Genomic DNA, 26,768 nt, shown 5'->3' with positions numbered 1-26,768 from the left:
TGAGTTTCAAAAATAAAAGGTGGGCGCCACACAGCCGCAGTTGACTGCCTAGACCGGTTAAAAGACCTTTCTCTTGTTCATCACAGGAAATCTAAATATTGCCCTCTTCCCCATACTTAAAATAGCCCCTGAACCCATCTGTTGATATGAAAATCTACAATGGGTGCCGAATCTTACGGTCTCTAGTGCCTGGCTCCAGAATGTCAAATGAACTGAAGAGATGTGCACCTCTCGAATGCATCTCGTGTAACTGCCCACAGTGGAGAAAGACACCAAAAGGCAAGGACATCCGATTTTTGTCTGTTTAGAATTCTCAAAGCAGAGCTTACTTTAGGTGGTTGGAAGGAATTCGGATACAGCTTGAAAGAGTAAATCCATTAACAAAAAACGGAATGTTTTGTCTGTGGTTAAACCTCCTAGAAGATAGAATTGGATTGATAGTTAAAGTATTGCCTCTTACAACTGATAAGTGCTCCATACAGCTAACCAGATCTGGGAAAAAAGCCTGGCTTAATTATATGTTGATTATGGATGTTCGGGAATCCCAGTCAAAAACCGGACTTTGTGGACCGAAGCTAGAGGAAAAACCTGAAGCCCATCTCCTTTCAGCAAGTGTATTTAGACTACAGAGTTCCTTATGTTACCTAAGTAATGGTTTATCTTCAACATTTCTATAGATTAAAGTGTCGTTTATGAGGGTCCTAGTCAATATCCTATATCACCCTCCATTAGTCCATACAGTGAAAAGGTCTATACCCGTATCTCACATTTGCAGTACAAGTGACAGATGCGATATTGCCTTCTTTGCCTGTTGAGATAAGCATATTTCTTTTGGGGGTACAGGTGGGCAGTCGCACTTCACTCAACTTGCCTATAAAACAAAGTTTTAGTATTCTCTACACCACTTCCCCGTGCTGCTAGTCTGGCCCGCCGCTTATAGGGATTGTTGAACACATTCTATTAGAAATGTTTGAAATTATTCAAGATTCGACAACTAGATGCAGGCCATATTATGCACATCCAGTGAATCTATAACTGGTATCAAATTTGCAATGTGATGCAATTCAGAGTAAAGCCAAAGATCACCCCACACAAGCCAACTGACTGAAGGGCCCTTAAGGAAAGTAATTTTTGAGTATTTTTCAGCTCTCCATTAAAGGTATAAATATGTTTTTTGTGTGTGAAGGTGGTCTGTCTACATCTTTGGTATAAATAACAAAACCTAAAACTGTGACTGTTATGCAGATTTGTAGAGCAGCCTATCAAACAGGAGGGGGATATCCTGGCGCTGAGCAGGTGCGAGTCTAGCCAGCTAGTGGGACTACTCCAGAAGCCAGGTCTTCAGCTTCTTGTGGAATTCGATAAAGTGAGGAGGCGGCTCATCTGTGTAGCGGCAGGTCGTTCCATGCTTTTGCAGCGATTATAAGGGAAGGCTTACTTCCGAATCTTGTTTTCCATATGTGTAGGATGAGTGCAGGTAGGAGTCCGGACGAGCGGAGGTGTCCAGAAGGCTTGTGAAAGCAAATGCAGTCATTGAGTTATGCTGGGCCAGTGTTATGTAATGCTTTGAAAGTGTGGGTGAGTAGCTTGGATTGTGCTTGTTTGCGTATGGGGAGCCAATGGAGCCTCAAAGTCTCTCAGTGAAACAGAAAAAATATTACACCGCATATAAGGTTTTTTGCTTTCAAGCACTGTCCGTGCCCATGCATGTTACTATTGGGAAAAAACACTTCAAATAATGAATCAATGGCCTGTTTTTCTTGAAACTACGCTTTCTGATTGAATCCTTTTAGGCTGTTTTAGGCAGCCGTTTAATAATGATTATAGGGCTGTTTGGGGAAAACTCAAACTTACTTTCTCTAGTTTTGGGCTTTGCCTTTCCCACCAAGAAGCAAGTCTATAATGAGATGCATATGATCGTTCAGTCTGCAGCAGGGAGCTGAGTATGTGACTTTTTTTTTCATGAAGATTCCTTCTCTATCACGAGCCCTATCGGGCAGGCAACCAAACCCAACCAAGCTATGGCAACCAAACATGATGTCAGACTTTAAGTTGTACTTCGTAAGGCAATTTGCAGTTAAATATGACTAACTTAGTTCATTGTGGGTACACGAACCAGAGAAATTCAACCACTGATAAACTAACATGGGTTATTTTTAATGCTGGTAGAAAAATCAAAATTGCAAAAAAGAATCTGAAAGCTGTAAAGGGTGCATCATCTTCAAGGACAGAAGATGCTTTCTTTGCAGTATACTATGAAAACAGTTACATTGTTTTAAGACCATCCTTTATGGTCCTGTTTTTTTAACAGAACAATGTTGGCTTATACATTAATTATGCTAGTGTAAGTATTGGAGGTGCCCAGGTGAGGAGTGGCATTGTTGATTTTTTTTACTTTTGTTCTCAGTCATTTTACTTAATGGTGTTTAATACATTGATGGAAGATTGCCTTGCTCCTAAGTAGGCTCAACTTCAACACGGATGCATTTGAAAAGTTAATAATTAGTGGTTAAAGAGCACTATTGTAGGAAAGTGGGTTTCTGTTGCAGTAACCCCCCTACTTTTTGCCAGACTACTGATGCACTTTCACTTAATGTGTCCTGGGTCCCTGCCAATCAGGTTCCCAGGGCCTGTGTGCTTTCCCCAAAACTAACCCAATTGGTATCTGTGGCCACAGGTCAGCCCCTGGTAAATGGTACCACAGGTACCCAGGGCACTGTGACCAGGAAAGACCTCTAAGGGCTGCAGCACTTATTGTGCCACCCTTAGAGGCCCTGTACCTTTACACACACACTCTGCCTTTGCAGGCTGCGTGTTTTGGTGCAGAACAAAGCAAAGAGTCGACATGGCACACACCTCTGTGTGCCATGCCTACAAACCACTGTCCTGGCATAGATCAGTCAACCCTCTAGCTGGGTGCCCTATGCCAGTGGTGAAGGTACAGGAGCATGAGCCCTGTACCTCTACAGTGTCTAAGTCCATTCTTATACATTGTAAGTGCAGTGCTGCCATTAAGATTAAATGGTGCTGGGAGCTTGTCATTATAAACTCCACAGCACCATAATGGCTACACTGAAAACTGGGAAGTTTGGTATCAAACTTCTCAGCACATTAAACCCACACTGATGCCAGTGTGAGATTTAATGAAAAATGAACACAAACGACCAGCCTCCGGTGGGTTCCCTGACTGGTACACACCAGCCTGCCACCACAAGACCTGTTTCTAGACCCCTAGGGTGGGAGCCTTCGCTCCCTGAGCCCAGAAACAAAGCCTTTCCTAGGCAAAGGAGTTGCCACTTCCCCAGGCCAGGAAGAGCCATCTGTGGCAGGGGAGCTTCAAAAGCCTGGCAGCCTTTGTAATGCGAACCCCAGCCTCTCCTGCTATTGGGAGCTGGCCCCCTTTCTGTCTCCCTTCCTTTTCGGCAGGAAGACAGGTGGGAAAAACTAGCCAGCCCAGAAGGTGTGCCCAACTCTCCCAACTCCACCCCTCAGGTGGGGAGGGGGGTGTGAAGCCCCCTCTTCAATGCCCAACTTGCAGATGGCAGGCACTCCCCAATCGGGATTAGGGATTGTGCTCCCCGCCCCCCCTCCTCCCCACCCATCATGGGGTGAGCACACTAAGGGTGTAGTTACCCTAAGGTCAGTAGCCCATTGACTACTGACCAAGAGACCCTTAAAATGCAACCTAAACGCAGTATTTAGGGGGCAGCCCTGAACCAAGAAAGCAGATTCCTGCAACCTAAAAAGAAAAAGGACGAAAGAAGATGCCCAGCAGAGGAGACTGCAGAGAACAACTGACTTGGCCCAAGCCCTACCGGCCCGTCTGTAGTTTCCAGAGATCCTGCGTCAAAAATCGTCTTGTCCTGCAGTCCGTGACCTCCAGAACCCCTGGGAGCACTGACTGCCTTCAACAAAGACCGGATCTCCTGTGAACAGCTGCCCTGGTCAAAAGAAACTCCGAAAACCGACTCTGAGGCTGCTGAGGACAAAGAAACCCGACGCCTGGAACTACCACTGCACACATCGCCTACGGCCCAAGGTAGTGGCCCACCGGTCCCAGCGAGGTCCCTCAGCACTCCAAGTCCGAGTCCACCGTGGGTTGACCGCTCCAGGACTACCCTACGCTGCCTGCAGACTCTGTACGCAGACCCCCTACACACGTGAAATCCATTCTGAAAAGGCACCCCTGCATCCAGCTGCCCTGTGCCCTGGAGAAAAGAACCTGAGGTGCACCTAACGTCCCCGAGCCCTCCAACTTACCTGCCCAGCTGTTGGTTTCTCACAGAAGTCTTCCTGGACTGAGCCTGCAGCTAAAAACTAAAACCGAAAATCCCCATTGAAAACCGGGCACCCGATGCCAAAACTGCACTCTGCACCCAGCCGCCCCAGCGCTGCTGAGGGTGCACCTTTTGTGCGGGCTTGATTCCCCATTTGCCCTGAGCTTAAGTCCAGGAGCTTGGCTCCCACAGCCAAGTGGCTTGCTCGTCAGCAGCTACCAACCAGAGGTCCCCTATCCCCCATCGGATAACATTGGGCCTCAGCACTCTGCACCCGGCCGCCCTAGTGCCGCTAAGGGTGTAATGAGAGTGCATTAATGACTCTGGGGAACCCCTGAGTCTACCCCCAGAACCTCACTACCAAATACTTGCCTCAAAACCAATAACACTATTTTCCTCCATAGGATAACATTGACTGTTTTTCTTGGTAAAGTTTCTAAGTGTGGAGTTTGAAAACATTAAGATATTCTTTAAAATTGCACTAACTAACAAAACCGATTTTACTTGCCTGTTTGCAGAAAATGTCCCAGAGTAGTATCCAGGTGTACTGCTCTGAGTAAGAAAAGTAATCTCAAAAGTAACTTGCGTGTAATTTTACTGAGAATCCCATTCAAGTCTATGTACTGTATTTACAAATCATTGCATTTCTCTGAAACAATACTTAAAGTCAAATCAAAGTAAATTTACTATTGCAATCCAAACTGTTTACAAACTGCATTACTACTGTAAAGTATTTATTGCGTACCTGTGCCAGGCTTGCTTGGTTCTAGAAAATAAAATAACTAAAAGAATATTTTTATTCAAAACCAATTGGTCTGAAGTTCAGTCTTTGAGTGTGTGAATTCATTTGCAGACTGAGTGTACAACAAATGCTTAACACTGTCCTCTGATACTCCCTTACTGCTCGACCACATTACCTCAAATAGAGAGTAAGGTTCTATCTAAATTTACTCTGCCTACCTTTGTGGTTCCACTGGACTCTGTGCACACTATACTTCACTTTGGTATAGTATATACAGAGCCAGCTTCCTACAACTATCTGCTGTTCAGGGATGGGGGAGAGAGGCATATGTTAGATATCATACCTTAGAAGTCATATCTTTAAAGTCATTAAATTGAGATTGATCAATGTATCTTAGCAGGAAATGAGAGGGAAGGTTTCAAGATAATGATGAGCCAGAAATGCAAGTTTAGTCAAGCTTATGAAGCTATTGATCTCTGTGGTTTTTTGGTTTTTGCAGTGCAGCACGTACTTACTGTTTTTGTTTCTTGTTTGGTTCTGTTGTGGCTGCTGCAGCGGTGAGGAATGATCGAAACAAGAAGAAGAAGGAGATCAAGGAGGAGGTGGTGACTGATAGCTATGAGATGCCACCTGAAATGGAAGCACTGATCCAAAAGGTCAGCAAAGCACACCAGGAGACCTTCCCCTCGCTGTGCCAACTCGGCAAGTACACTACGGTAAGTAGCCTTGCAACCATTAGTGCAGACAGGCTGTGTGGGTGGTAGGGTGTAAAAGATGCATCCTTTTGCATGGTCGGATCTAGTAGAAGTAGAGGAACTGTTTTGCATCATACCTCATGTTATCCCCAGCGACTGATGCCCTGATAGGTTATATAGTTATATAAATGAATAGACCATAAATAGTAAATAAGGTCTCATCTGCTCAAAACGTTTTAGAAATTGGACAAAACATGAAGTAAAAATAATTCGAATGAACAAGTTCTTGCATTAAATGGTCGTGGGTTGTTGGCTTTCTCAATGACCCCAACTACATTCTTTTTGGCCTAACACCTGTAAAGCTCAGGGTTGTCTGTTATACCCTATTAAGTAATGTTTGTTCTCATCCTGGTACATCCTGGTACGTTCTTATTAGTTAATTATGTTATTCTTTGTTACCCCCTTTTACAATTTCTCCTTTACTTTGTTCTTCCCTTCCATTATGTGAAGCGCTCTGATAACCTTCGAAGTCATGTTCGCGCTATACAAAACTTTATAAATAAATGTATCCGTCTCCTTTCTAAAACGTTTTGATATCTTTGTTTAAATGCTATGTAAACAATATAAACTAAAATTGTGTAAATACTGCACAAGGACTGAACCCAAGCAGGGTTAGTAACTGAAGGGGGGTAGGGTGATCCTGGTTTTTAACTAGCTGTCCTGGCAGATTTTAGCAAATGTAGCACATGTCCCGGTTTTCTGAGAGGGGCAACTGAAGTTGGAGGGAGGTATGTTTTTGTTTGTTCAAAGGCTGGACTAAGTAACAGCTTGTATCAGAAAATATTTAAATTAATACTCATACTGGGTATAAAAGCTTGGTGGATGTAAAATTGTAATCTTTTTATTTTTGTTAGAAGTTTAAGTTTTTGGTTTTCAAATTCCGATCACCATAGGGTGAAGAGAAGGTTGATATTATCAGAGAAGTCTTACTTAGGAGTCTCCGGAGAGTCACTGTTGCATCACCTCAGAATTGCCCCTCTTGAACAATAATCAGGAGACTTGAGTTATAGAAAAAATCTGTCTTATTCCAAAATCCCACGGTTCTACCCCAAGCCAGCTCAGAGTGCCTGTAGGCTTCAACATTCTTATACATAAAGTTGTTTTTTTATTAAAAGAAAAAAAGCTATTGTCCCAAAAAAAGCCATTGTGGGGGACTTTGAACGAGACTCTCCTTTAGGGATTTCACACATCTTTTGAAGGAAAATCAAATGCATCCAATTTGACTAGGGTACACAACACCGCTGGAATTTTATACCATAGTAGTACCTTCATATGGACAGGCCGGTCCCGCCTCCCCACTGCACACTTCAATACGACCCCCTCCTGGTGGCAAAGTCACAATGTGTCCCAGCATTTGCTCGCATAAGGGCAAAAAGATTAACTCGGACTGCTACTTCAGATGTTATTGCAACGGTAAGACCTGGCAATAGTGGATCCAGATGAATGGGTTCCCACAAAAGGATCCATAAAATGCCCTAAAACCAAAGCCATATTTTTTAATTTGAGAGAACTCTTCAAAATAAAGAAATATCCATATTCTCCATATGTTATGTAGACAAAAAAATGACTGCAAATATACTTCATGGACCTTGAGTAAAGACTAAGCGTGCATTCCATACTGAAAAAAGATCCAAAATCTGACTCGGTATAGGAGATCAGTGGGTTTTTAAAGCTCTAAACTGAAAACCCTCTGACATTTACAACGGGAGGCTTCTCCCATGGAAGGTTCAGACACTGCGAACACGGGGGTTTTAACTGTCCGAAGAAACAAGGTTCCTTTCAGCCAAATCCTGAGCATCTCAAATTGGGTTCTGGTTTAAGTGAAGCCCATCTAGGACAAGTAGCAGCAAGAACAATCACGTTTCATGTCTCTATTCCAGTAAATAATTCCAATTCAGTGTGTAGAAACACTTTCTGAGCGGGATGGAAGATTACTGAGAGATTGAGAAGCTAAAAGGTTGTCAGTTTATCACTATATTCTCCCTAGAAAATCATAGTTTGTATTTGTTATTATTTTTAAACTGCACTCATCTCAAGAATAGTTTAGGAGTGGTATAGGGCACACACTTTTAAAATATATTAATCTTACAAAAACATCTGATGCCTACTATACGAACTTGCAGGAAATCATGAGGGAAAGCTATTTCTAAACCCTATGCGTGTAATGTGTGTATCCCCAAAATATGCATTTGCTGTCTATGGCATAAAGTCTGAAGGATATTGACACTGCACCTTTACATTACTTTCTAAGGAGTGTATAATTATGGTAGTTCAGAGGCAAAACCTTACTTTGTCAGTAGTGGGAGTGATCGTACCCTAGTAGCCACCCTAGACTTCTTCAGGGATACCATAGTAGAGTTTTTCCCAGTTTCATGCCAAAATCTTACTTCTCCAATATTCTGAGATAAGTCGGTACATGGTATTTTCCATAAAATGCAGGATAGGGAATGTGCAGTCTCCACAACTGCCTCTATTTTGTTGGCGAATTATTGTTTTTTATTAATAGGAAACACCGTTTATTTACCATAGAGTACGAAACCAGACACAGTCCCGCAATATATGGTCAAACCCTTGCTGTCTAGTGAGATTTGTTTATGCAGATGAGGATACTGGCGTTGCTGCCTTTACGTTTCAGTAAAATAACATGTAACGCTAGCACAAAATGACAGCAATTCATGCTATGTCTTAAAAATGTATAAATAAAAATCAGTCCGAAATCTACATTGACAACGTTTCGCTCCCTCTTTTTATAATTACTCCATGAATGGCCTCCATATATTCTTTGAGTAGATTTACGCCCCTGCTAAGTTTTGTGTTTTTAACAGTCACCAGGACTCTTAGAAAAGCTGTTATAACTTGTTAAAGGTGACATCTAAAGAAGCACTCGGTGAGTACAGTTAATTAACTGGAAAAAAGAAACCGGAGCGTGGGAGGAAATCCCCCATGTATGGGTATACTCTTTTTGCAGCGTGAATCTTTATGGATTCACTATGCTGTGCATTATTCCGCGGTCTAGTGATTTGGTCCGGAATCGTAGTATTTTTTTTCTCTTTTTTTATTTTCGTGGCCCAGGTTGGTGTTGACGTCCCACCATTTGGTGTTCTCCTGTGACGTCAGCACACTTCCTCTTGAAGCTCCCACCTTTGGGTGCCATCTTCAGATTCTTTTTTCCGCCGTTGGGTCTTGATCATCACCGAGAAGTTCCAGAGTTTTTTGGGAAAAGAGAATAGAAAATCAATAAGAAAAGTTGGAGTTATTCAAATCACGACCAGGAGCACAGAGCCGGGACGACGAAGAGGGTGAGAAAGATTAAGAACTTCGACGTCCAACAGAGAATGCGCACACAGGAGGGCCCCTGAGCGCAGGAATGGACAACCCCATTCAAATGTTGCAGCAATTGCCACCACAAGTACGCGCAGAAGGACCAGCACCCAGTCTGCAACCTCTGCCTGCCAATCCACCACGAAAGCAAGGATTGCAATGCCTGCTCGGCATTCACCCTCAAGACCCTCAGAGTGAGGGAGAGACAGAGGATAGCGAAGTACACCATGCAGGGGCAAGGACAATCCCCGTCGCTGCGGGACTTGGGTCTCTCCAGCTGAGAACGGGACAACATCGCCGAGGGACCAGAGGACTACATGGTCACAGAGACCAATAAGAAGTTATCAAAGAAGGTAAGGGAGACGTCGACCCTTAAAGCCCCGACAGACTCTCGAGAAATGGAGCCAAAGTGCTCGAAAGGAGCACTGGCATCGAAGCACTCGGCGGTCACAGCTGCGTCCACAGACAAACAGCCCAGCGGATCTTTCGAAAAGTACTCCCAGCCGGCGAAAGCTCTAGAAAAGCCTAGGTCTTCGAAGCACGGCACCGAAAAGCCGCGCTCGACGCCGAAGGAAAGAGCTGAAGGCGACTTCGATGTCAACATCGACGACCTCGAAGAGAAGCGCCGAAACTCTCGACGCCGAACAAGCGGCCGAAATGGAGAGGAAGAAGAGAAGGCTCGAGGCCGAAATGGAAAGTATCCTTCAGAGGAAAAAGGACTTTGACAAACGGATGACCAGATACACCATCCCTACGAAGCCCTCAACGGTAGTCGAGACAGAAGTCGAAGAGGAGTTCAGTGCCGCCGACCCGCCGAAAACTCCTGAACCAACAGAGCAACAGGACGAAGAGGGCCTGTATTATAATAAGGAGAAGGCGAGGACGATTAGCGTACATACTTGGGCTCAACATCCTCGGAGGCGCAGGACCTGGAATGGCAGGACCTCGACGCCGAAAGCCCGGAGGAGGGCGTAGTCATATCCGTCGAGGCCTTCTCCGCCAGACGACATTAGCATCTACATCATGGTCATCAAGAACACAGCAGCAACTTATGGAGTTAAATTAGAAGAAGAGAAACCAAAAGCTTGTTTCCTCTTGGAGACTCTGCTCCCCACTCAAACTAGGAGCCAATTCCTACCCATGCTCCCAAGTGTGCTGGACCTGGGCAGGGAAGCTTTCAAGGAGCCAGCTGCCTGCAGATCTGTCACCCCTAGAACAGAGAAAAAATGCAAGCATTCCTCGAAGGATCCAGCATATATCCAGGGATCCGTACCAGCTGACTCCATTATAATGTCAACAGCCAGGAAGAGGGCCAACATTCCCATGAACTCGGGGCCACCTCCAGACAAGGAGAGTAAGAGAATAGACCTCGTGGGGAGGAAAGTAGAGAGGAATGCGTCGATTCACTGGCGCATTGCGAACTCCAATGCCCTAATAAACAGGCACACGTACCAACATTGGGAGGAGGTCGGGCAGCTGCTCAAACATCTCCCAGAACAATACCAGAAGAGGGCGACACACCTGGTGGAGGAAGGCAAAAACATGGCCAACACCTGCCTAAAGTCAGCCCTGGATGCGGCAGACAAATCCATCAGGCTTATGATGATCGGAGTAACGGAGAGGAGGCATACCTGGCTGAGGATCTCCGGTTTCAAACCAGAAGTCCAGAACAATATTCTGAATACACACTTCAACGGGGAACAACTGTTTGGAACACCAGTTGACATGAAGCTGGCGCAGCTTAAAAAGGATAATGAAACTGCAAGGTCCATGGGAGCACTGCAGTTCAGAGGGATGAGAAGGGGCACACCCTCAAGGAGACCGGGCGGCAGAGGAGGAAGCCAACCGGGAGCAGCATTGCAACAGGCCTTCCATCAAAATTACCAAGGAAGCAACCAAGCACAGCAGCAGGATCAGCAACAGCAAAGCTGGCAGTACCAACCGAGGGGCCAGTCCTTTCGTGGGCGATCGAACGGACGGGGACAAACCAGAAGAGGGGGACAGCAGCCCGCCTCCAAGTGACTCCGCTGTACCAAACGTGCCCACCCAGACAACATCTCTAGAGGGGCGGCACAACAAAAGACTCAAAAAGCAATTAGACACGCACAAAGAACATAATCGAACATGTAACACCGGTAGGAGGCAGACTAAAACACTTCTTCCAGGAGTGGAAGAAGAAAACGGACAAATGGATACTCAACATCATACAGTTCGGCTACTGTATAGAACTGGAAAAAAAGCCACCAAACAGGAGGCAAACTAACAAAACGCGCTCAAAAAGAGAGCTCTCGCTCCTCCTTCAGGAAGCAAAAGAACTCCACAAGGAGGCAATAGAAACAGTGCCGTAGAAGGAAAGAAACGAGGGAGTGAAGAAACTACTTGCTCGTACCAAAAGTGGACGAAACGTTAAGACCCATACTAGACCTACGGTTCCTAAACAAGTATATAAAAACGCAAAAATTCAAAATGACGTCCCTACAGGAAATTATACCACAAATAAGGAACGGGGACTTTATGTCAACTATAGACCTCAAGGATGCCTACCTACACAGTCCCATGAACCAAAAACACAAACCTCAACTGAGATTTGCCATCAACAAAGTGCACTACCAGTTCACGGCCCTAGCCTTTGGACTGAAATCAGCACCAAGGGTCTTCACAAAATGCCTAGCAGCGGTAGCGGCGCACGTATGGAGACAGGCAATACATGTATATCCCTACCTCGACGACTGGCTGGTGAAGGTGAACTCCTACAACCAATGCAAACTACATGCTCAGCGGGTCACGCACACGCTGACAGAACTAGGTTTTTCGATACATTGGTGAAAGTCCTCGATGGAACCAGAACAGGTGAAGATCTTTCTGGGCGCACAGATCCAACACCATTCAGGGCAGGGTGTTCCCCAGCGAGAAGAGAACCATCGCCCAGCGAGAAGAGAACCATCGCCCTGCTAAAGGAGACACGTCAATACCAGAAGGGGCAACCTCTGACAGTGAGGATAGCGAGCAAGCTCATGGGGTTGATGGCATCCTGCATACACCTAGTCCCCAATATTCGACTCCACACGAGACCAATCCAGGAATGGCTCCAACAACAATGGTCAAAGGCAACGGGGAGTTGGGAAGATCTAGTGGTTGTAACGCACGCAGTGCAAGAGGAGATATCGTGGTGGAACAAAGAACATAACAAGGGGGAAGCCATTTACACCACCAACTCCAACAGTGACCATCACAGCGCATCCCAAATGGGTTGGGGTGCGCACATGATCCTGCTCAAAGTGAGGGGCTTGTGGACACAAGCAGATGCGATCAAACACATCGACTACCTAGAACTAAAAACCGTGTTCCTTGCCCTAAAAGCCTTCCAGAAACAGTTGTACGGGCAAAGGGTGTTAATACAAACAGACAACACCACAACGATGTTCTACATCAACAAGCAGGGAGGAACACAATCAGTGGTGCTATCAAAGCTAGCGCAGGAGATATGGAGGTGGACCATCCCACTACAAATAGACCTCCTGGCGATACATCTACCAGGGATGGACAATGTGGAAACAGACAGACTCAGCAGACAGACATCAGCATCCCACGAGTGGGAGCTCAATACACAGGAAACGCAAAAGCTATTTAATAAGTGGGGGACCCCACAAATAGACCTGTATGCAACACACCAGAATGAAAAATGCCAATACTTCGTATCCAGACAGCCAGGTCAGCAATCCCAAGGAAATGCCCAATGGATAAGCTGGTCGAAGACATTTGCCTACGCCTCCCCCCCCCCCCCCCCCCCCCCCCCCCATACCGCTGATGCACAAGGTGCTCATCAAGTGCCGAACCAGCAACATGACGCTGATTCTGGTAGCACCACAGTGGGCCAGGCAGTTCTGGTTCTCACAAATAGTGGAAATGGCACAGGGACCACCACACAAGTTCCCAAAAAGAAGAGACCTGCTCTCGATGCAAAACGGAAGGGTGCTCCACCCAGAACCAGAGAGCCTCAGCCTAACAGCTTGGCTCCTGAAGACTTGGAGTTCGCGCACCTGTAGCTCCCAGAGAGCACGCTAGCGGTGCTGCGGGAGGCAAGGAGACCCACCACACAGAAGTGTTATGTAGCAAAATGGAAAAGGTTCACTCAATGGTGCATCAGGGAAAAGCTCCAGAAGAGAATCTCCAGGGAATCAACAGTGCTAAGATACTTAACACACTTGCTAAAGAGTAACCTAAGCAACACCTCGTTAAGGATACACCTAGCAGCAATAGTAGCCTATACAAGAGGAGAAACGGGGAAAAGTTTCTTTACATCCCAGGTGGTGAAAGGGTTCCTGGAGGGGGCCAAATGAATCGCATCCCCAAAGAGGATGCCACCGCCGGCATGGAACCTCAATATAGTTCTAACGCAACTTATGAAGGCACCTTTCGAACCCATTCACAAGGCCTCTCTACATATGCTCACCATAAAGACAGCCTTTCTGGAGGTAATCACCTCGCTACGCAGGGTGAGAGAATTGCAAGCGCTAACACTACAAGAACCCTACATTCAAATTCACAATGACAGGGTGGTAATGAGAACAGACCCACATTTCATGCCAAAGGTGGTGTCAAAGTTCCCCATAATCCAGACAATACAGATACCAAGTTTCTTCCCAAAAACATCCACAAGCGCAGAGAGGGCACTGCACACTCTGGACGCTAGGAAAGCAGTGATGCATTACATTGAAAGGACTAAAGATTGTAGGAAGACAAAACGATTCTTTGTGTCTTTCGCAAGCAGTTTCTTGGGAAGACCGGTAACTAAAAACACTGTCGCACGATGGATCGCACAGACAATCCAATACTGCCACAAGCAGGCAGGCCAAGAACTACAAGGGGCAGCACAAGCTCACTCTACCAGAAAAAAGGGAGCAACAGTAGCTTTCCTGGCAAACGCACCCATCCAAGACATTTGCCTGTGGGCAACATGGGCTTCAGTGCACATATTCACTAAGCACTACTGCGTGGATATACAGATGAACAAGGAAGTACAAGTAGGACAAAAAGTGCTTCAACATATATTCAACAACCAACGCTCCTCTTCCACCCAGCCGCCACAAACATAGCAAACCGCTGCAAAGTCTATGCACAGCATAGTGAATCCAGAAAGATTCACGCTGCAAAACGAATAGTTTCTTACCTGTCGGTGTAGTTTTGCAGCTTGAAGACTTTCTGGATTCACTAGCGATCCCATCCACCTCCCCCAGAAAGATGAGACAGGAGAAAAGGGATTAAAAAGGGAAAAAGACTTTGAAAAAAGAAGAGGAAAAATGAGAATATCGCAAGACAAGAAAAAAAGAATCCGAAGATGGCGCCCAAAGGTGGGAGCTTCCGTAGGAAGCGCGCTGATGTCACGGGAGGACACCAAATGGTGGGACGTCGACGCCCACCTGGGCCACGAAAAAAAAAAAGAGAAAAAATACTACGATTCCGGATCCAACCACTAGACCGCGGAATAATGCACAGCATAGTGAATCCAGATAGTCTTCAAGCTGCAAAACTATACCGACAGGTAAGAAACTATTCGTATCTGCAGATCGAGCACAGCTCCTGCCACTGACTTTACTAAGTGATCAGACCCAAGCACTGGGTCAAAGCAAGCTGCTCTCTCCAGCATCCATGGATATTCACATTCTCTTACCTCTCCCAGGTGCAGTTGTTTATACGCAGAAAATTCACTATTTAAGTCCTTTTCTATCTCCCTAATAAACCGGGCAGGCAGGGCTCACAGTGACAGTGTTTAATTAATCAATCAAATAACTTTTTTTCGGTTACAGAACGTTGCCATAAAGCACATAAAAACAAAACGAATGCAAATCTATGTCTTAAAAACAAAGATTTGACAGAGCCGTGTACTTTACAGTCGGGGCTAACAGGACTAATTCACATTAAGAGAACACCACTGTTCGGCCATATACCAGTAAGACAGACATATAAATTTATGTCATTCTTGCCTAAGCATTAGTTACAGAAATATATCTTAAAATCGAACAGAAAAGTTATAGTAAGCATGCCATAGAGGAAGCCACATACTCAACCAGATCACACAATTTAATAGATGAGCTGCCACTTTTAATTTTTTTACATTTTTTTTTAAAGAAACCGAAAATATCGAACGCTCCCCCTCTCTATGAAATGATCCGGTTCTTTTAAACAAAAATTATTTCCTTCTATTTTGGGCACATTTTAGAAAGGCGCAAATGTTGATCCAGTTGGATTGTAGAATGTATTTTCTGCAGATAGTCTATGATGGTCTAAAGCTAGTCTGGAACTTCCGATTGCCTGCTACTTAATAATGGGCATTAAAAACCTACCGTAAAAACAAGTTAAAATGGGTAGAAAAGGGTAAACTGCAACAGCCTTTGTGCTGAGAATTCATCACAGGGGCATATTAAATCTTTAGATGCATCAAATCGACCATGGGGAAACGAGAGATGCCACCTCACAAATCCTAACCTAAACCTGGTTCATAGTAGTCTATCCCAGGCCCCATCGATCCATACTAAATATGGTTCCAGGTTTAACAAACTGCAAGCCCAAATACTCCCTAAAAGTTGGTTAACTTAATTCGAATTCCCCCTAGACTTGGCAGCAGATTTCACCCAGGTCAAGTCCGTTTTAGCTAGGAAATTTGGATTAGTAGAAGGGATCGGCCTTCCCAGCCTCACCAGTTCTGCCCTAACATAGCTGAACCAGGGCACAAAAAAAACCCAATCCTCAATAACCTCCCTATTAAGTGAGACCAGATCGAGCACCACAGAAACAGGGGGCCAACTTCATAATGGTGCTTTTTTCAAATTCTGAATAATTCCAAGCCACTCAAAATGGTACCACTCCTGAACAGACAGCTCTCGACCTTGATATTGGATAACTTTGCTGACCTTCATCCTCTCATCCATGTCTGAGCAAAATGCCTCATCCTAGCACTGTGCTGCCTGCCACTACGACTTCTCCCCTACACAATCTCACCCTTGCTAGTGAGCAGGAGATCTTACTCTGTCACTATCTTGTCTTGCATCAAAAACCTCTCCCAATACTAAGGTGTTCATTACCTCCCTACTCCTCACCACACCCTACAAAAAACACGTCTGTTCCAACTCCCTAGCAGCTTTAGTCTCCAAACGTTGTTTAAAAAAAGTGGCCCACATGCAGCGTAATGTGGATATAAATGTCTTTGCTAGAATTCCACCACTCTCCAGAGCAGTCGAGGCCGGGACAGAGCTGCCTTTGTTAAGAGTCCTGGTGTTTTACTGGCAGCTTCCTGCTTGAGGGAGGAGCAGTACGTCTGGCCGTGAGGAGCAGTTTATGCTCCCCCACTGGAAGGCCTTCCTGGCGGGTTTCAGCATGACTGGCATTGCAGCGATCGCAGGAAATAAGGGGTGGCGCTGCAGGCTAAGGGTACTTATGATGGAAAAAGACGAATTGTTGCAGGAGGACCCCAGGTCAATAAAACATTGACCCACCCTAGAACAGATAAATCTTTCAGCCAAAACAATTTAGTGAAAATGGTAACACTGCTGGCAGTGAAGTGTTTTTAGCTTTCCGTATGGGAACACAATACACACTTGGCACTAAGGACTTACAGACAGCCTCAGAAATGTGCATGAGACAAGGGCTGTGAGTCAGTCCCACCCCTGGAACAGTGGTGGGGTTGCAGGTCATGACACTCAGCCCAGGCAGAGTGGGGTGTGAGTCTCGGTACTGCAAAAGCCAGGGGCGCAGCACAGCATGATTGGGGTGCACTGATAGAGTTGTACGTAGGTCCAAGTGCTGGAACAGCTAGCTACCATGTAGGGCAGGTTTGGGCTGCGTTGGTACAGCTGTGTATCTGTGTTGGAATAGTACAGGGGTGTGGGGCGGGGGGGTAACAGATCTCGATTGGTGATATAGCTGAGGTGTAAGATGCATTGGAGAAGTCGCTGTAGTACACCGCCTTTACTGCAGCTGCGCTCTGTTCACATTAGTTTTTCTTGTAAATATGGTTTGATAATCCCTGGAATTACCCAGCCGAGATACTGTGTAGTTTTGGACATACCTCCTTCTGCTGGTGCCTCCATTGTAAACTGGGAATGCTATAAAGCAGAGTTTCATTGTTCGCATACGGACTGGAGCATTAGAAATGTAGTTTATTGTAATGTTTTAGTTATGGCTAATATTGATGTCTCTTGCTCTGCCTATATTTCTTAATTCGTTTCATTGTCACCCTTCACTCTCTGTAGCATCTATCAATGTATATCTTCCGATCTCCCACTTTCCCATTATTCTTCTCCCACTATGTCACTCTCCTGCCCCCATACATCTCAAATGTATGTTTTCTGTAATTACTTCTGTTGCCTCTACACCCTCAGAATTCCAGTGCAGACCACCGGGTCCAGCTCGACCTTGGCCTCTGGGACAAATTCAGCGAGCTAGCCACCAAATGCATCATCAAGATTGTGGAGTTTGCAAAGCGGCTACCAGGCTTTGCAACTTTGACCATCGCCGACCAGATCACTCTGCTGAAGGCAGCATGCCTCGACATTTTGGTGAGCAGCAGAACTTGGCAGAATTCCTGTGCCTGTGTTATGATCGACTTTCCTGAATTTCACATTAGTCAATGGAGGGATTTCTGCTTCTCATGTAAGGGAGTGGATGCATTACATATCTATGAGTGGGCGTGAGATCCTGGAAATCTACTGAGTACACCCTGGGATTGTGCACCTCTGCTCAGATGAAAGCTGGGTCCCGATCTCACACCTCCGGCACAGGAGGAGCTCTTGCATCTCTCCTTGGGGTTTAAGAAGGGGGATCCTGGACCATCAGGCAGAAGAGACTTATTGCACCTTTGCTTAGATAGACTACCCTGTGTTATTATGGTTAATCTCTCCTTGGGGTTTAAGAAGGGGGATCCTGGACCATCAGGCAGAAGAGACTTATTGCACCTTTGCTTAGATAGACTACCCTGTGTTATTATGGTTAATCTCTCCTTGGGGTTTAAGAAGGGGGATCCTGGACCATCAGGCAGAAGAGACTTATTGCACCTTTGCTTAGATAGACTACCCTGTGTTATTATGGTTAATCTCTCCTTGGGGTTTAAGAAGGGGGATCCTGGACCATCAGGCAGAAGAGACTTATTGCACCTTTGCTTAGATAGACTACCCTGTGTTATTATGGTTAATCTCTCCTTGGGGTTTAAGAAGGGGGATCCTGGACCATCAGGCAGAAGAGACTTATTGCACCTTTGCTTAGATAGACTACCCTGTGTTATTATGGTTAATCTCTCCTTGGGGTTTAAGAAGGGGGATCCTGGACCATCAGGCAGAAGAGACTTATTGCACCTTTGCTTAGATGGACTACCCTGTGTTATTATGGTTAATCTCTCCTTGGGGTTTAAGAAGGGGGATCCTGGACCATCAGGCAGAAGAGACTTATTGCACCTTTGCTTAGATAGACTACCCTGTGTTATTATGGTTAATCTCTCCTTGGGGTTTAAGAAGGGGGATCCTGGACCATCAGGCAGAAGAGACTTATTGCACCTTTGCTTAGATAGACTACCCTGTGTTATTATGGTTAATAAAAGGAGGCGACTCTCCATCCCTCCTCAGGCAGATGGATCTTGGTGTATCCATGAAAGGTATAACTGTGGGTCTCCTGCTGATGGTTTATACTGATGCTAGTGTACTCTGAGGAGGAACTGGTTGGCTTCTCTCTCTTACAAGCCCTGCTTCCAGAGGTAATGCAAGACCCTTGCTGTTACTACGGATTTGTATTTATTTAAAAGATTGTTATATATTAATAACAGAAAACGTCTCATTCATGTTTAGCAGCTGCAAAGTGAACCTTCAGTTATGTAGACAGCAGACGTGATTTCCCTCGTTTTCTTTCGTGCTTTAGTAGAGTATTGCTGACCCCTTCTCCCTGGGGGTCCTCACCAACAGTACAGATACATTCATGTCCCTGATGCAGAGCTCTCTTGTCTACCTCAGATGTTGCGGATTTGCACTCGATACACACCAGATCAGGACACCATGACCTTTTCAGATGGACTGACCCTAAACCGGACACAGATGCACAATGCTGGCTTCGGGCCCCTAACGGACTTGGTCTTTGCCTTTGCTGAGCAGCTGCTGCCCCTGGAGATGGACGACACCGAGACTGGACTGCTCAGTGCCATCTGTTTGATCTGCGGAGGTGAGCGCTTCACAAATCTGTGTATTGGGACCGACTATGCAGGTGTGTTTAGGCGTTAGAAACTAAGAGGGGAGGAACTGTGGTTAATTGGCTAAGGAGCACAATGCAAACCGTAGCAGGACTGCCTCTGGGGGTAAAATGGTGAGCCAGACACTGGCAGTGGGGGGCACGACAAGAGTTAGTCTACTGGCTCAGTGGAGAAGGGGATTCAACACAATGTGAGAGTACACTTTTTCAGGTGGTGCCAGGAAGTGATCGTTGTTGCTCTGGCTATATGAAGATAGACGAAGCATTTGAGAAAAAGATGCATTAGAACTAGTGTGGCAAAAGTTAATTGTGCCAGCTATGGCGGTCAGAGCTATAGGAAGCGTGCCAACACAAGCTTCTGAGAGCTAAAAGTGTATGCACATTAGTCACGAATCACGATGCAAGTTCTGTGGAAGCTGAGACGGTGGAAGACAGACAGCGTGGTTGTCAAAACGGCAATTTGGCAGTGTGAATCTATTCCAAATATACAAGGTGTATATTATTCCTCGGTCTGGTGCTTGTCTGGTCACTTTTCTCTATACATTACTCAGTTCTAAAAATTGAATGTTTGAAAAAACAAATACATTTCCTATGTAGTTAAAAGATATTGAGGATTTTTGATGTTCAGAATTGCAGCAAATAACTGCTCTAAAGGTTATGAAACTTGGGATGGTACCCTCTCTGGAAAACGTCTGTTACTTAACTGTAACAATAGTTCTAAACCGTTCTAAATTCACAAAAAGTGTGCATTATTCTGCCATCTAGTGGTTGGTTTCAGAAATGAGCTGAATTTTATGTCGAATTTTGGCCATAGATCATAGGTGGAGTCAGTATGACTCATTATGACACAGGTCATAGGCCTACAAGTGCCTCTATATAAAGGCTCTTACTTCAGATTCTTTTTTGCGGATGGTGGTTTTCAAATCAAGCATAACCGCTGCAGGGCAACAGCAGATTTTAAATTAGAAAACCCAGTGAATTGAGGCGCTTTAGTGAACAAAGCGAACTGGGCTATTCAGTCTGGCAAAAAAAGTGTTTAAATGCCAGTCGGAGCCTGAAAGTGGTTATTGGGAGAAAAAAAATTGCTAATCGCAGGTTCTGTTTGTTGCCAAGCCGAAGACAACTTCCCCATCAATACTATCCAGGTCTAAGTCCCAGGCAAAAAATGGGCCAGTCTTACTTGGGTGCAAATTGAATGTCACATAAATCCTGACACAAAACCTATTTACTCCTCCCTGCGTGGAATGCTGCATAATTGCAGATCCTCATTCAAATACTGCTTGCAGCTCTGAGACAATATTGCTAACTTAAACCTAGACATCTTGGTTCTGAAAGAATTCGTGGCTTAATTATACCTCAAAGCATATCCTCGAACTGCGAGTGCAGACATGGTGGTAGGGTAGCGGTGATTCACAGAAACACTTTAAATTGAAGACGACTTCGGACTGATCAATTCCGATCTCTCTTGCTTTATGAGAATCTCTGCCCATACAGCATCCAATCTTTGGATGAATGTTGTATAACCATCATCTAGTTGAAAACAGCACATTTGTTGAATGTATTGAATGTTCTCTCGGATGTAAATCTCCGAGACCACAATCGTCCAACAAGTCTTTAATCTACAGTGGTGTGAAGTTAACATGAGTTAAGCTGTTTACTTTTTCCGTTAGCAACCACCTCTTCCAACACTACTTAGCATTCACCTATTATAAAGGCTCAATTCTGGGCATGATCATCTCAGAGGACTCTATTCTGACTGCTGATGACCTACTTTCAGTAGACTGTACTAACCACTCTCCCACCACACTTTAATATGTCCACTGGAAAACTTTATGTACTGCCCTGACCAACATGGCTTGAGATAAGCTCATCTTCCCATACGCCTAAAGTAACACTATTGTAGCGACAAAGGACTAAAATAAATGCATGGAAGACATGATCAATGAACATGCTCCACTAAAAAGCAAGATGATGAGTCCAAAACGTTTTTGCCCCTAGTTCTAGTAGGATATATATGCTGAAAGAAAATAACTTGGATATCTCGAGAAAATGTGAAGAAGCACACACCCAGTCTAATCTTACTAGACTCTGGATGCTAAAATAATTTACAAACTGAACATATCAGAAGAAAATTTCTTCCACAACATATCTCTTCTAGATGCCTCTAAAATCATCCAAAACGTATGTCCAATGTTGTTAAACAGGCAAACAAATATTCCTCCATTAGCATGGCAGCTACTCATGGAGCTGTCCGCTTCAACACAGGTCACAAATTCTGCCACATTACTCCATCCTTCAAATCCTATAGTAGTTCCCCATTGAAGCAAGAGCTCAAGTTTGCGACTGTATGTTTTACTCATAAAGCTCTTATCAGCCCTATCCGACTGAAAAGCCTAAATTCTCTGGTGCCCAGCAGGGATCAGGGAATACTGAATTGCTTCTTCTGTCTCTGACATTCAAGCATGAATGCTGAATGGAATAGGCCTTTCCCTGGCTGTGGCCCAAGGATTTGGAACTCCTTCCCACGAGGTTTATGCACAACAGCAAATTAGGTTTCCTTTAAAATGGAACTCCATATTCTCTTATTTCTGAGACATTTTGGATAAAGAAACTGTCTGTTTTTTTTATTGCAATTGCTTTCTCTCTCCTATTTAACTCTTAAGTGTTATTATAAAATGATAATTTACTTGTTTTTACTACCTATTTTCCAACCCAGAATCAGTGAACAGGAAGGATCTGGGGTTGGCAATGGAGTCTTTTTTTAGTCAGTGGACCTCAGATAGGGAAGATCAGGAGCTAAGAAAGCCTAGCGTACGCAGATTTGTCATCTTAAACTGTGCAAACTATTGAACCATATCTCCTGGGACCTTTAAGTGGATACGATCGCTTTTTATTGACTGGGTTTGGTTTTGAACTCTCTCCTCTCTTGCTGGCGCAGTCAAGTGGGTGTATTAGGGGGTCAGAGCCTAATTTCCAGGGGCTGCAACGGTAAGTCTCCACAGGACATGCTCGACTTTACAATGTTCTGTAGCTATTATGAGGTAGCCCGGAAGGCTTTTATCCCCTTTTTGAAAAAGTTTAAGTTCAGGCAGGTTTGCCCTGCTTTTACTTTTTTACAAATGTTATCTGCAATACTGTTTTTTATGTCCTTCATTTTCTAAAATCTGCAGTTAGGCTATGAACCAGTTGCGATTAACCGTCTGAGGTATACATGGGAAGGTTGAGTTGTGTCCCTGGATGCATCGTTACCCTGTACTCAGTCTTTGTGTGGTATTTTTACTCTTTATTTAAACATAAATTATACATTCACCTTATTTATATTTTATTTTTATGTGCAGCATTTGATGTTATTTGGCAGACTTGTTTTATGATAAGACTTTTTGTATATGTTTTATTTGACTTTTATAGTTTTATGCAAAAACCAAATAGAGTGAATTGATTGACTACTTGCTCTCTTGTTAAGAAATCATATTTTCTTGGCCCAAGTTCACGCTATAAAGACCCCCAAAAATATATAAATAAATTGGGGTTTTCCCCAGCAGCAGTTAGTGGAGCAAGCTTGCAAACAGTAGATGAAACCCATTTATAAGATACACAAGTTTTGAATATCGTCACATGTCGATTTCTTACAAAAGGTGCTATCAGGTGCCTTGTCTGATCTCATGGGAATGAGGAAGGATGGTCTTCAAATAGCGGCAGAAATGTAAACGGTTTCAGATCAACTAACTGTAATCAGTTTTTAATGCTTTAGGAGCCAATATGCAAAAGTTGTTGTACATCAAATGGGTACTCCTTTGTGCATTGTTAGCATGAAAACATGTCTGAAGCAGGTAATAGTTGCACTAATCAAAAACCAAAGAAAATGATGGACGGAGTGTTGAACATTGCAAGCACTCACCCCCAGTCAACTGATCTGGGTTTAATCCATCACCGTTCTTTAGCCCACTCTGCCACCCCAGTTCAGACATGGCCATATGCAAATCAGTCTGACCCTGTGCCTCATGGGAACAGTCCAGCCCGAACTGCCAAGCAATGTCTTCCCTGGACCGGAAACAAGCTTCCTAGGACCGGTTTCTGGCATTTCAGCCGTCTTCAGCCAGGCTTGCTTGAATCCAGTGGCAAAGTGAGCAAGGGACTCACGTCTGAGCATACCCTGCCAACTTATGGCGAACAAAGCAAAAACCAAAGGAAATGATGGACGGAGTGTTGAACATTGCAAACACTCGCCCCCAGTCAACTGATCTGGGTTTAAACCATCACCGTTGTTTAGCCCACTCTGCCACCCCAGTTCAGACATGGCCATATGCAAATCAGTCTGACCCTGTGCCTCATGGGAACAGTCCAGCCTGAACTGCCAAGCCATGTCTTCCCTGGACCGGAAACAAGCTTCCTAGGACCGGTTTCTGGCATTTCAGCCGTCTTCAGCCAGGCTTGCTTGAATCCAGTGGCAAAGTGAGCAAGGGACTCACGTCTGAGCATACCCTGCCAACTTATGGCAAACAAAGCAAAAACCAAAGGAAATGATGGACGGAGTGTTGAACATTGCAAGCACTCACCCCCTGGCTGAAGACGGCTGAAATGCCAGAAACCGATCCTAGGAAGCTTGTTTCCGGTCCAGGGAAGACATGGCTTGGCAGTTCGGGCTGGACTGTTCCCATGAGGCACAGGGTCAGACTGATTTGCATATGGCCATGTCTGAACTGGGGTGGCAGAGTGGGCTAAAGAACGGTGATGGATTAAACCCAGATCAGTTGACTGGGGGTGAGTGCTTGCAATGTTCAACACTCCGTCCATCATTTCCTTTGTCTTTTGAATAGTTACACTAATGCCTAGTTTTATTTAATATGTTTTCATTCTTTCACAAACGATAGGAGAACTTGGGTCCGGCTTTACCGGTTTCATATGTTGCTGTTTTCCATGGATCCCTTAAATGCCATTTTGAGTAGGTAAAATAGGGACACTATTTGTCTGGAAATAAGCATAACCATATGTCTGAAGATTAGGCTGCATGCTTTTTTCTCAAACTAAAAGAAATGGAAAAATATAATCCGTGCTAGGACTACTGTACTATTTAAGATGACACAAGTAAAACAACTTACTATGTTGAATGTCGGGTTCCCTGAAGGCAGTGGCTTGGACGGAACAGTAGGTTCCAAAAAGGCACAGCAGGAACTATGCCACATGTTATGGATAGGGCATCCTATAATGTGGACGTTTCAAAGATAGTGTCTAAGGGCATTTTAGCATTGTGTTGAAATCAGAAGCATGCAATGCCCGTGGACAGTAGGTCCTTCGAGCAAAAAGATTTAAACTCAATGGCAAACATAAGGCTTCAGCATAGAAATTCATGACAGTTGAAAAACCCACTATGGGTGAAAAAATCCTTCTGAGGTCTTCCAAATCTGACGCCCCTTTGAAAGATGAACAACATCAAAGAATGGTAAATGAGAATGGTGCACCTCTGCCTCCAAACACAAAAATCTTCAACATCGGAAGTGACCAGTCATTTTAGATACTCATGTCAAACCACAAGAAAGCCGCATATTTATAGGAAAAAGAAAAGGTTTTAGGCATTACATACCTACAAGTCCCAAAAGTCCCAAAGAACCAGATGTGGAAACGGGCAAGGATAGAGACAGGTCAGTTTCACCCCTAGAGATTAGAGACATCATCAGTGGGTAAGGATATGGAAACGAATGCAACACCCCCCACAGAAGTACAAGAAGAAAGCAAAAGGGATCGTACAGGATATACTGCACTTAGTGGACACAGCGAGAAGAAAGCTCTGCATGGGTATAATATTAAGTAGACTTACATGACTGAGAATATCTGGGATCAAATCAGAAGCTCAGTTCACTAATATTGGTACACCAACCTTCGGCGGAAATGTATTTGTAACATCAGTAATAAGTCAATAAAATTCAAAATCGGAGGAACGACAGGTGCTAGTGGAGCCTTGTAAAAACATGATCATTTTCACATAGACATCAACTGTGTCCTTTTTTGGCTTGATGAACCTATCTTCACAAACACAGTTCCAGTAAAAGCAAGCTGGTGCATGACTTCAGCAACCATAAAACTGAAATGGAGCTGCACCACTAATCGTCAAAATAGTCCATATGAAATTATCCACAGGATTTACGAGGTCATGAGTCAATGAAGAGAATGGGTGCTAATAGGCTGTGTATTATTTTCTTCTTTATTGTTCTGTTCATAAAAAACCCTCAGCGAACGCATTTCGTCCTTTTTACATAGGACTTCTTCGTGGCACGATCATTATAAGGCAACATAAATTGATGGGTTGTACCTTGTTGAGACACCTATCCTGTACAAAGGCGGTTATCTGGCATCTGTTCAGAGTAATAATCCAAGCAAAGCTATGAAAATCAGTTGTCGTAATCCAATGCCCAAGAGATAAAGGTAAATGAACGTGTGGTCTATTAGCCATATGCTGTTGTCCGGTGTGCAGGTTCAAATGAGACTAGCACAAACTGATGTAAACTATCCACCCTAACTTGTGCACTTGAAAGAGGGTGCATCCCGGCGTAGTTTGTAATCAGTCAGTTTGTAAGTCAGTGACCACCATCTTAGTTTTGGCAGAATTAGGCTTTCTGGGTCAGGGTTATGCCCACTTTCCACCGGAAGTGGTCATATAGAGGGCGTAAACACCCTAAAGTTAAGTGACCCATTGGTTACAACCTTTCAAGCCCTGTAATGCCCCATAATTGAGTATTTAGGTGGCACCCTTGATACCAGGAACTCTGATTCGACAGATCAAGAAGAAAACGACAATAAGAGCTGAGAGAACAGAAAACTGACTTAACTTTTGGCGCAAAGCCCTGCCTGCCTGCACCAAGTCTCGACAATGGTGACCAGGGACATGTCCTGCAGCTGACCAGCTTCCAAGACCCCCGGGTCTTGGAGTAGAGGAGCTACACAAATTTGAATTACCAGGGCTGTTGCCATCATATCTAAAAAAAAAAAAGTAGCCAGTTGGACAAGTTTTTTCTGGATATAGGATTTCCAGTAGGCAACCTAAAAAAAAGGTCTCACCTATATACATTTCTTTGGAAGAGCTTCTGGTCTGAAAGGCCTATTTTGGGCAGAAAGAAGATTTTTCCATGTTTGTCAGCAAGAGCTTTATCTGCCATATGCCCATTGGCTTCTTCGTCTACAGAGCGCATCTGTATGCAGACATTTTATGGTTCACTGTAGGCAATACAGGCACCTGGAGTGTATATGCCTAATATTTTTCCATCATACGGCAAGCAGTTTTTGAAGGAATTTGCGTTGCCATAACGAGGAACCTAAGTAGAGAAACCAAATCGCACTCTTTCTGTAACTGTTTGTGGATAATATAGAACAGAGTTTGGCACTTGCTCTAGTTGGTAGACGTTGTGGAAGCCATGGCAATGGTGTCAACTATACTTAATAATTGGCTGTGGG

The 26,768-nt window shown here is 44.5% G+C and overlaps 1 protein-coding gene across 3 annotated transcripts in view; it reads left to right on the top strand.

Moving 5' to 3' along the window:
- Positions 1 to 26,768, top strand: part of RARG (retinoic acid receptor gamma) — a 442,759-nt gene that overhangs the window by 390,984 nt on the left and 25,007 nt on the right. For all 3 annotated transcript variants that reach the window (XM_085654659.1, XM_085654660.1, XM_085654661.1), the window contains 3 exons: positions 5,575 to 5,735; positions 17,474 to 17,650; positions 19,091 to 19,295. In XM_085654659.1, the coding sequence (XP_085510785.1) occupies positions 5,575 to 5,735; positions 17,474 to 17,650; positions 19,091 to 19,295 (543 nt within the window). The remainder of the gene's footprint in view (positions 1 to 5,574; positions 5,736 to 17,473; positions 17,651 to 19,090; positions 19,296 to 26,768) is intronic.

The sequence above is a fragment of the Triturus cristatus genome, chromosome 4_1, assembly GCF_964204655.1.
Source record: "Triturus cristatus chromosome 4_1, aTriCri1.1, whole genome shotgun sequence".
Lineage (NCBI taxonomy): Eukaryota > Metazoa > Chordata > Amphibia > Caudata > Salamandridae > Triturus > Triturus cristatus.
This window is presented reverse-complemented; position numbering and strand designations above follow the sequence as displayed.